At 38.9% G+C, this 11,813-nt stretch overlaps 2 protein-coding genes across 2 annotated transcripts; one reads left to right on the forward strand and one right to left on the reverse strand.

Moving 5' to 3' along the window:
- The first annotated feature begins 65 nt into the window (after positions 1-65).
- LOC139292581 (ADP-ribosylation factor-like protein 6) lies at positions 66-2,651 on the forward strand. Its single transcript, XM_070914942.1, has 9 exons — positions 66-188; positions 393-443; positions 590-651; positions 776-844; positions 942-1,036; positions 1,323-1,452; positions 2,019-2,074; positions 2,223-2,235; positions 2,618-2,651. Exons 1-9 carry the CDS (start codon positions 66-68, stop codon positions 2,649-2,651), a joined length of 633 nt encoding a protein of 210 aa, XP_070771043.1.
- A 912-nt stretch (positions 2,652-3,563) lies between these two features.
- On the reverse strand, positions 3,564-9,823 carry LOC139292580 (F-box only protein 47-like). Its single transcript, XM_070914941.1, has 10 exons — positions 9,628-9,823; positions 8,900-9,061; positions 8,574-8,650; positions 7,830-7,904; positions 7,395-7,503; positions 6,851-7,024; positions 6,232-6,381; positions 5,918-6,060; positions 4,977-5,136; positions 3,564-3,661 (listed from the first exon to the last, which is right to left on the reverse strand). The coding sequence occupies exons 1-10, from the start codon at positions 9,821-9,823 to the stop codon at positions 3,564-3,566; spliced, it is 1,344 nt and encodes a 447-aa protein (XP_070771042.1).
- Between the last annotated feature and the right edge of the window lie 1,990 nt (positions 9,824-11,813).

Consider the following 11,813-nt stretch of genomic DNA (forward strand, 5'->3'; position numbering starts at 1 on the left):
CAGCAGTCAAACTATCTATGGGGTGATGCGTTAAAATTTAAATGGTGTAGCGTCAATCAAGTCTAATGGGGCTGCTGGATAAACTGTCGGGCTGGCTTGGCCTGAGGAAGAAAGAGGTCAACGTTTTGTGTTTGGGACTGGACAACAGCGGCAAAACCACCATCATCAACCAACTCAAGCCGGCTAATGTAAGTGCATGAAACTGGGCCTTATTGTGAATGCATTTTGAGACTTTGTTATAAAAGATTATTGTGGAATTGAGAGGCCTTTTTGTACTCTATGTAGAGTACACAAACTTCCTATACCATGATAGTTTTGGATTAGTATTGTGAGAGGGCCTGTCAAAGTCTCCTTCATTTCCCTGCAATCATTCACTGATTGCTTGTTTTCAGCATTCGAATCATTTAGGCCCATTGTCAGAAGAGTGGAAACATGCTAGTCAGGTAAAGCCCATATCATACTTTCCTTATGCTATTTCCTTGTTGACATACTTTTGCCGTTACTTGTTTGTTTTTGTGTGTTTGTGTTTGCCTGTGCATGCGTGTCTCTGTGCATGTTTGTGTGTGTGTGTGGGTGTGGGTGCATGCAGACACAGGCACAAGAAATAGTCCCAACAATTGGCTTCAACATTGAAAAGTTCAAGAGTTCAAGGTAGAATTCAAAAGATATTTATAATGTGTGTTTATTTACAGATGTGAAATTAAAAATGGTTGATGCACCACTACGGTATCACTCTTAGCTGCTCTCTCTCCCCTCTCTCTCTCTCTGCATGCAGCCTGTCTTTTACAGTCTTTGATATGTCTGGCCAGAGCAGATATAGAAACCTGTGGGAGCATTACTACAAGTATGAAACACACAACATGCACACCACTCATCAAACATTAACACATGTTACTCTAACATGACTCTGTGTCAATTACAACTTCTTCTCTTGTCCTCAGAGAAAGCCATGCCATCATATTTGTCATTGACAGCGGTGACAAACTGAGAATGGTTGTTGCCAAAGAGGAGCTCGACACTCTTCTCAATCACGAAGGTACAAAATACCTGCAGTTCTGTTTTACTCATTTCCAATAAAGACACCGTACGGATACTATTTTTAGTCTTTCCAGTAAAATAAATCCGGCATGTTAAACCATGTGGCATGGAAGGCTAAGAATGAATGAATGGCTAATTTTTGATTGAACGTTATCACATTTAAATATATTATATATCTACACAAGCTATAAACTCTCTGCTGATACTCCTTATTGGATAAACTTTTGAAAAGAATATTGTTTGCCTCATGGTTCACTGGTCTTCATGTGTGTCTCATTATCCAGATATCAGCAGCAAAAAGATACCAGTATTGTTCTTTGCTAACAAGATGGATCTGCGGGACGCCATGTCTTCTGTCAAGGTCTCACAGATGTTGTCTCTGGAGAACATCAAAGACAAACCCTGGCACATCTGGTAAAATATTTTTCCATACAGCCTGCACAAGGAAGGATGCTGTGGCATTCATGTGACCACATTATCATAAAATATTCATGAAGGGTCTCTGAGCAAAGGAACACAAGGTTTACCACCTCCAAAGACGTTGAGAAGTTTGCTACAGGACTCCTGCAAGTGTTGGGTTGTCTTGAAGGAAGTGCACTTGGATTAAATTGACTGAACTGAGCCAAGCCCTGTCACTTCCCCATCCGCAACATTTTGTGCTTCCAGAGTCTTAAAGTCTTAAACAGAGACAGTGAAGCGACCAGGCTTGTTGGCTACTTCCTGGGTCTGTTTCCAAATGTCTGCTTATTTGTCATTTTCCAGCTCAGGTTAAACATTATAAGCAACGTGTAGTTAATCAATAGCTTGGCTCCTTTATGCACATGGTACATATTGTGTTTTGCACCCTGTTTATTCATTGGACAGATGGAAGGATTAAGAGCTAGAACAGCTTTAAACATCCAGGATCCAGGAACAGTTATGAGAAAGTGAATGTGTGCCACAAGGAGATTAACTCCTGGATGTCTCCTGATTTTTTTCAGTGCCAGCAATGCTATCAAAGGAGAGGGCCTACAGGAAGGGTTGGACTGGCTACAAGGTAAAGTGTCTGTTAGTCATACTGGACCAAAAACAAAGAAAAGGCCATGTTGAATTGTGCTCAGAATTTCAATGTCAATGTTCAAAAGCTGTCTGCATCCTGTTGACCACCTGTATTAAGACATGTCCCTTTTTTTTTATACCCACAGAACAAATTGCACAGTAAGTATCATCATGCTGTATCATGTCAACATGTAAAGTCACTGTGGTGCTAGATTGTATCTCATTATCTCTCTGGATGGGATTTAAGTCATGTGAGGCCAACAGAGCATTCCCCAAAAACAGAGAAAAGTCATGTTGATATTAAATCTCATCCAAATGGGGCTCTTGTGTGGTATATACTGTAGACCTTTCATTTATTTCTTCCCTTGTCCAATTTGAATGTAAAGCTTATGCATTGTGTATGTTTTTGAATTCTTGAAAAGTTAATGTTTTGTATCAGTTATATTTCTTTCCTTTTGTGCCAAAACCTTTAGTCATGTCAAAAAAAAGCTCAACCAGACTCCATAAAAAATACATATATTTCTGTTTTTTCTCCTGCCAGATCCTATCAAAACAATGAACACATGAATGATTGAAATGCCTGTGGCCATGGACGCGATGGGGCAACTGGATCACACACACTTAATGTTGTAGGCCTTAAACTTCAATGTCAAATAGCCTAGTAGTTCATGTGTGTGCTACAACTTTGGCATGTTTCTTTGATAAAAAAAATCCTGCTAATAGTAAAATTTGCATGACTACTCTGTAAAGTGATTAGTTACCTATGTCATACATAATTACTGACACAAATGTGAATGCAGTCTGAATAATACTGTAAATTGAAAATATCCTTCATGCTGTTTCTGTGTACAGAAACATTTTTATTTCAAGCTGCTTCTTTTTTATTCCATGACACGTTTTAATCTAATTACTTTCATCAACTGAACTTTTTTAAAAATGCTTTCAGTGCTGAATGTTGTACTACTTGGAGGATAATAAAAGCCTGTTATTTGCAGAGTGCATGCTGTGTTTCTGGGTTTGTAGAGACAAAATGCTGTCTTAAAAATTTCAAACAAAATAAAGACATGTAAATGAAGACAAATTGAAATTGAAAATACCAGTTTAATAAATCACACAAAAACAATGTAGTCATTGTATCACAAGTATATTAATATAGAGGTTCAATGTAAATAAATAATAGGGTCAATAAATATTGTTACTGTTAATACATAAATATTAAATACAGTTTATATAAAATGCAAGATGTTTAAGAATAACAAGATTTTAAAACTTTTAGAGAAATATAAAATGTATATAAATAACCATGCTGTTTGGCCACAACTCTATTTTCAACCAACAAATGCAGTGTTTATAGCATTTAGTGAACTGTCAACTGAATTCATGACAACACTCCCCATGTTCAGGTCTGTCTTCACCTCCTATTTGATCTTACTATTGCTGTTTGTTTCTTTCCCACTCCTCCTCCTTTCTTCCACATCTTGTCCTTCCTATTTGAGGAACATGTGGAGGAATTTAGTATGGAAGCGAGCACTGGAGTCCAGGAGGATACACAGGGTCTGGAAGGTCTCCCTGTCTTCATAGTTTCCTGGGAACAGATGATGGAATTAATTAATATCGCTTTTAATTTGAGTCTGTGAAATATGTAGAGAACTAGGACAAACAGAGATTCCCCACCTGGAGTTACAAGAGAAGTCTGAGGGTTAGCAATATGATGAACAAGATACAGTAGCAAAGACAAGAGAAAAAGCATTTGTACTTCATAAAATGACATCTGTTTTTTTCTGGCTTTTCTCAAATCTACTTCAGTTTAAAGGCTGATAAAATGAAACAATCTGAGAAAGGAACATCACTCTTTGGTTGGACTGTTCACTGCTAACAGACTCATCAGGCCTATGATGAGGGGGTGGTCTCCAGTGGGGCTTTAAAGGGTCACAAACCAAAAAGGTTGAGAACCAACAGTCTACAGAGTACAAATACATATGCAGTATGTAAATGTATGTGAGCTGAGTGGCAGGAATTTCACTCATGCAGTCTAAAATCACTCCACTATTTTTTAAATGGAAACACACTCACTCATTCTGAGAAAGCTTGTGCTAAAGCAGAGCTTGAAACAGGTTGCTTTTTTCATATATTCACATTAGCGGAGAGTTAAACAATGTAATGAATGTGGCGCTCCAGGTATTACTGGCCATTAGCATGGGTGCAGATAAAATAGGTGCAAAAGTGGAAGGAGGGAAACAAATGAGGGATCGCTCTAGGTGGCGAAATTGAGACGAAAACATATCCACCCGAGCTGAAAGTATTTTCAATTCAATAAGGAAAAACAAGGAGTTCCTGGGAAATTTCATCTGTCTGAGATGTCCCGCACATACAGCCGCCTGTCAACACACAGAATTTCTATACAAGCTGCTCCACATTGCAAGCAATATCATTTTCCCAACTACAATTCAACCATGCTCGCACATAACTCGAATACACTTGAATGCTTTTTCTCTATATACAGAATGTGTACTGTGTCCATAGAGTACATAATATATTTCATTTATGATTGTACATCTCAACATCTGTAAATGTATCATATTTCATTTGATAACCATTTGAATCTGCCTGCCCCTCAACATGCACTATCAACACATAATGCGATTCCCTTGTTTGTTATTAATATTTTATTTTATGATTTTATAGCTTTTCCCACCACATCAATACTGTAGTTATTATTTCTTCATACTTTTATGATTGCAATATCACAATATTATGGTGTTATATTACTTGATGCAAGGAACCATTTTCCCCATAGGTTCATGTTATCGAGCGCTACTTTTTTAAGATGAATGTTTAGTGTCAAGACTAAAGAACTTTATGAAATGAAATTTACACTCCAGAAAGCTGCCCCACCTCACCTGCTACAGAAAACTCAAAAACCTCCTTGGTGACCTCTGAAAACATGCTCTCCAGTTGTTGGATGAAGCAGAACCTTTCAGGAGCCGTTCTGAAGACCTTGCAGATCTGCTGCACCAACTTCACTGCCCAGGACATGTGATAGCCGTCCTTCTCACACACCTGAGGATGAAGCGAACAAAACAGAAAACTGAACAAATATGCACAAATGTTGTCATAGCTTTAATTAATAAAATGAACAATTGTAAGTTAATAGGTTTCTCAGTTCCAAGGTCCCGGTACTATGCACAGATTTACTGGCACGGCTTAATGAGACTGCTTTTCCTGCCTTGACAAGTCAAAATGAGCAAGGCCAATTGGTCAAGATATTTCAGGCATATAATAAAATCGAGTTAAGAGAAACAATTGCACACATTGTTAACAGAGAGACATACACTCTCCATGATGATATCAACCAGCTTACTTTGCAGTTTTTGAAGGCCGATACTGACATGTGTGAATTTAAGCTGTTTAACAGTAAAACTAGTCAAATTCAGCACCATGGACAGTACAAGTGGCTCTTGAAGCTGACAGTTAGGTATATTGAAATTGTTGTAACAGAAGTGAGACTAGTCTAACCTATGTCCCTGCATAATGCCTAGTGCATGCTAGGTCAGGCTCCAGCCCCCTGACCCTGAACAGGAATGAGCAGACAAGGCAAAATGAGTCACTATGACCAGGACAAAGCAATAGGTGATCAGTTTAAGATGACTCAGGCAGACAGTGAGACTCATGAATCAATAACTATGTAGTCTAACTGCATCATATCAAATCAAATCAGAGACGGACAACGCTGGCCAATATCTGATTCTCAATTAAAAGCCAATAATGTCTCAATATACCAGACTAAGTCTAAAGCCAATTTCCTTTACTCAGCTGATGATAAAATTATTAGTATTCTCACCAGTATGATGTACACGATGAGTCTGGAGATCTCAAGAAGTTGTCCATTGACGGCCTTGCTGGCTAGAATAGTGTAGCAGAGGCTGCTGCCACACAGCACCAAGAGACGAGCCACATTCTCCACATGCCATGGCTGAGGAATGACTGGAGATGAGGAGGAGGAGGAGGACAATCAAGTCTACAATCAGTTAAATGCATCTATACGCGACGTCTTAGTCTTATCAATTCTTATCACATGGGGGTCCGCAACCCTGATATGTGTCTATCTGGGGGTGTGTGACATGAAAACTTTTGAGAACCACAGAAGTATGATACCAATGAGCTCCTCCAAGATTGCCACCATCGAATTGGTGGTCTTGTCTTTGACTTCTTGTTTGCTGAAAAGCAGGAGGATGGCTCTGGCCAGGTCCCACAGAGCACTGTGAGGCAGCCCCCTCTCCACCAGATCCTGCCAACCGAGGATGCCTGCATGGGGGAGAGCGCCTCACTTACTAACCGTGTCATACTATACCGCATCACAATGAAAAAAAACAACAGACTAAATAGGAGGAAAGCCAAGTTTTCAAATACAAATGTAAGCTAGCCAGGCCTCCTCCACCAGAATACGACACTATAGGTGGTTTACAATACAACTGATTTCTGTACTTAGCTTTTAACTACTGAACACTTGTGCCTGTTCAAAATGGTATATTTCAATCAAATTACAACATCAGTCAAAACATTAATTATCAACCCCAGCTAAGAGGTAGCAGTCATTGTTTCACTGGTGAAACAGTGCAGAAAACAAATCATTTCAGGACAAAATTGGCCAATTAAGTGGCCACTAAGTGGCAGTGTAAACAAATCGAAAAAACGTTTCAATCATAAAATCAAATAAACACAAAGCCCACTAACTAATTGTTTTCATTAACTGTAAGTATAAAAGTTGTGTTACCCTCAGGCAACAGAGGCCCATAGAAGATGAATAGTAAGTGTGCCTGGCTGACCATGGGCCAAGGCTTCAGGAGTTGCGTTAGCCAGAACTGACACTCCGGCTGGTTCGGCCATGGGTCCAACAAAACCTGACGGCAGAACAGACGGAGCTGAAGCTCCTGGTAACATCTCACCCCTGTAGACCAACCAACAAGTAAAGAAACACGTTTTTTACATCATGCCTTTTAAGACTTTCACAAGACTCAACAGTAAAAGACCAGTCACTCCCACTTTACCCCTCTGCAATGCTATTGCTTCACTCTCCTCTCAGCTGTGGTTTTTGAATCATTCAGATTTAAAATATCTCAGAGCATGCTGCTGCACCCACAGCCATAGATCTGACCCAGGGAAACTGAGATAAACAGCTTAAATGCAATGCAGGATTTGTTTAATGTCCAAATTCCACACATAATAACTTTAATAGAAAGAATGATGGACTGTTCTCCATATTACATGTCTACTCTGGTCTGTTCTATATTCAGCAACATCTTCACTACAACACACACCTGGTTTTCCAGTGATAATTGCCTCAGTTTTTTGCAGCAGATTTGTGAAGTCGCACAGGAAGTTGAACACTCTGTGGCACTCCAGCTCATCCCACCCTGCAAACAGTGTCTGTAAAGTATTCGACAGAACATACCTAAACATTTTCAGATATAACGGGAGTTCGCAAATGCAAGACAAAACTTCCCAGTTTCATTGAAAAGTCTTTGCAATAGTAAAAAAGGGCACATTTGTGCTGTGTCTTTATCAGTGCCCAGTGATGTACTTTAGCATGTCACTTTACTGGGCTGTAAGTGTAGAGGTGAATCTCTTAAAGCTTAGGATCTGATTCTTTAAGTAGCCATGTTGTGTTTATCCACCCTTATTTGTGATTTCCTTTAATTACTTCCAAGTTTCAGTTTATCATACAATTTTCTGTCTTTATATAAGGCCCTCACCTGGAGGAAGACACCATAGCTGGAGAAGGCAATGCAGTCTGGTGCTGAACACTTCTCCAACATGAAGCAGGGAATCTGAAACAGATAAGTGGGGCAACTTATTTTGCTCCTCATTAGCATAGGTTATGGTCAATAGATATTAGGGTTGAATAATACAGTATAGAGTTTCAGCAACAGCATTGCAATATACGCATGTGCAATATTCCTAAAGATGTAAGGTAATGAGGTAAATTACAGAATGTAAACCATCTAGCTTTTTCTTGACTAGTCTTAAAGACAGTCTAATCCATCAGATAAGATGAATAATTTAGCCCAGTGATAAAATTAAATCTTAAAACTAAAATGAGAGAAGACAAAGGAAGACATTTTCAAAATGAAGAATTGCTGATGAAAAAAAGTATTTAAAAAGATGATGTGAAGCAAAAAAGGTACTCTTTGTCCTACTGACCAGTTGGAAGTTATAGTCTGTAAATATCTGATGGAAATATGTACATATATATATATATATATATATATATATATATATATATATATATATATATATATACATATATATATATACTAATAGTATTCTAATATATTCATCCCTATGTTCTTCTTTCTATCCAAACTGTTATATTCTATTCCATAGTTAACTTGATTATTCTTATTAACAGGATTATTCTGACTTTAAAACATTCAAAATTATTACAATAATATTACAATATTCTGTTCTTGCTTGTCATCTCACCTCTCCTTTCTTACCTCTGAAAACTTGCTAAAGATAAACTTTAACCTGTCCTTTGTTGGTAGTAACAGGGTACATCTCTTGAACAACAAACCTGAGACATTGAACACAAAAGTGCATTATCAAATTAAAAAGAGAAAAATAAATATGGTCTTTACTATCCCTTCACTTCACATTGTAGCTTGTCCCTAGTAGTGTGTGGTGGTCATTCAAATGCTGGGAGAGGGTATCAGCAATATGCCTGCCACAGATCAACAGATTGTGAATTATAAATTTGCTACATACAGTACTGAGAAAAGCTACAAAAAATGAAACATTCAGCAAAATATAAAAAGCCACTTACCCAAGTCTCTGTAGTGTCCAATAGTGGATTTCTGTTCAAGGCAGGTGGAGCGGTGAAAGCTTTGGATGATCGTTTTATTCTTCCAGGTCACGGTGGAGATGTAGTCCACAACGCATCTAGTGATTTCCTTGGACACCATACTGAACACACTGATCTCCAGCACTGCCAAACACACACATTTACATGCATAAAATACTGCATGTGATTAAATGAACCTATTAGAGAAAGACTGAGCTGTCTTATGATATAGTATTATAGTATATTATGTATTATGAAGGACCGCCACTGGTTCACCACAGGGTGAGTGGGCTCACTTTCAGCTGTGGCCAGCTCAGATGCAGGTCTGTATAGTTGCAGCTGCAGCTTGAACCTATCTCTCTGACTTACCTCTGCAGAGGCTGACAGAAGCTGTGACTATAACTAAAGACATGGGATGACATAGCTTTGGTTGTTGCTGTCGCTGTGATTAACACACAGTTTCTTTTCTCAGACAAGTCTATGTATGTATTTATCAGTCATACTGCATGTAGAAGATGTCACACCACTCTTGCCAATTGACATCCAGCTTGTGAACTGGCTCACTTGCTTTCTCAGCTACTTTTCATCTGGCAAGTTTGGGGGAAATGTATTTAAATACAACTTAATTTAATTTAATTGCGGTTTCAATCACACTCCGAAGGGCATGTAGTTCATAGGTTATGTTACAAGGCCCAGCCAGTTACACCTACCAGACAGTTTATCCAGGATCATGTGAAACACCTCTGACGGGAGACAGTGAAAGAAGCTGCCGCTGGTGTTAGACTGGCTGCGGGTCATGATGGTTCTGGCCGGACTGGGCCGATGATGAGTCCTCTTGTATTGCTGAGATTTGTGTGTCAATGTGTACTTCCCAACATTTCTGGAGGCTTTCCTCACCATTACCATCACCGCTGAATTGGCTATATTCAAAAAGACAAGGAAAAGAAACTCTCAAACTAACCAGACATTAAAAATCTGACTCTTCTCTGACTGGTACAGGAGGAGCAGCTATGCTAAGTCACTGTAACTGACGTTAGCTAACCTAGCTAGCTAACGCTAAACTGAACTCCTGACAATCGAAATTAGTTGTGACTTTAAGGTTTATGTAGTCATAGACTGAGCCATATAAAGACTATGAACACAAGCCAACGATAAAGCAATTGAGTACCTTACCAATACTACTAATTTAGTAACCTTTTGTAGATAGGCAACTAATGTCAGCTGTGTGCTAAGTGATAGCTATCTTTGGTGACAGTCCACAACGGCGCGAATTAAATAAGTGCACTTTGCCGTCAGTAAACTGAAGTCTCCTAATGTGTAAGTATCTCCTCCTCTCTTCTATGCGGTAAGAAAAGAAAGTATCCGTAAAATACCTTATTACAAGTAAGGTAAGATAAAGTATTCAAAGTGTAACGTTGAAAGCAAGGAAGTATTTACTGGCATTAATCGTGAGAAATATTCATTGTGTCAGGTTTCTGATGTGTAACGTTAGTATTGTAGCTAGTAAAGTTAGCTGGTCCAGGTAACACTAGGCCTCACTACTTAACCATACAGATCAATGTAACAGTAGTAACGTTATATACAGTAATATGTAATGAGCTCTAATATAAACAAGAAAATATTGAAAAAAATATTTGCTAAGTAATGTGTAACTTAAGCCGTCAGATAAGACTCTCCTGTGATATACTGTATTAAAGAAGTACAGAAGTTGTTAAATCACATAGTTACAGTACATACCAGCTATTTTTCAGGTGGCTTTTTTTACTGAATTATGTTACGTAGGTGTGTCATGTAGGTTACATACAAGGTGATATACCCAGTTACATTAGAGGACCCACACAGGTGTTTTCTATTATTTTGGCTCATTAGTGATGAGTGTCACTCAACTGTTCTTTTTTTAGTATTACTTCATGATGTTTAGTGACCTCACAAAACTCACATCATCGCTCCACCTGACCTCAAACTGAGCAGGTCAAATCAGCCAGAATCACCAAAACACCTGTGTGGGTGTGCAGGGCCTTTAAGATATGCTAGTTTGTACTATGTCTTGAGACTTTATCTCTGTTGTGCAGCTTGTCAGACTGCTGAAGATATAAAACTAAAAAAAGAAGGCCTGTACTTAACACACCATCACGGGTGTGTGTTACCCTCCAGCACTGTGCGCAACAAACCAGCTATATGCTCAGCTGCTAATCACAGGATTATTCTGCTTAACTAAGACTATTAAGTGTTCCACATTCAAATGGCGTCTCCCACAGGCAGACCTTGGAGAGGATCATCCCTTCACTATAGAGCTCTTACAGAGGACTGAATGCTACATAAGGGACCCAGGGGAAGGGCCGGGGAAAAAACCCTTGTATACCAACAGGATGTCACGGTAGGTTACACTTGGGTAGGCACAGAGGGGGAGAGAGAGCGAAGAACTGCAAAGGAAGAAGATGGACCTCATGGTGTCACCTGGCTTGCCGAACAGTATGTACCACACACACAATCAACACATACAGTACCACATTACTATCAATTACAGTTTGGCTGTCAACTTTGCAGTGTTGATTGAGCGTAGTATTGCTTTTACTAATTGAACCCTTATTGCAGTTAATAAATATTAATGTTTTTCTACAAGTTGCTTAAAAGTAGATACGCTAATTAATTTATTGATTTTTTTTCATTAATTATTTTCGTTCTATCGTCCATTATTCATTAAACAGATGTGGAGATGCAGGGCTGAATTATTGAGACAAAAACAGCACAACCAATGAGGACAATATCTCCTCTGTCTGTCTGTCTCTGCTTGGCAGCGCTGCTCTGCCTCCGGGTCTACGGTTGACATAGACCCTGTTTATGTGTCTAGAGCAACAAGCCAGCCCTGGGACTGTCCCTCATGTCATCTCTGACA

This window comes from Enoplosus armatus, chromosome 11 (genome assembly GCF_043641665.1).
Source record: "Enoplosus armatus isolate fEnoArm2 chromosome 11, fEnoArm2.hap1, whole genome shotgun sequence".
Classification (NCBI taxonomy): domain Eukaryota; kingdom Metazoa; phylum Chordata; class Actinopteri; order Centrarchiformes; family Enoplosidae; genus Enoplosus; species Enoplosus armatus.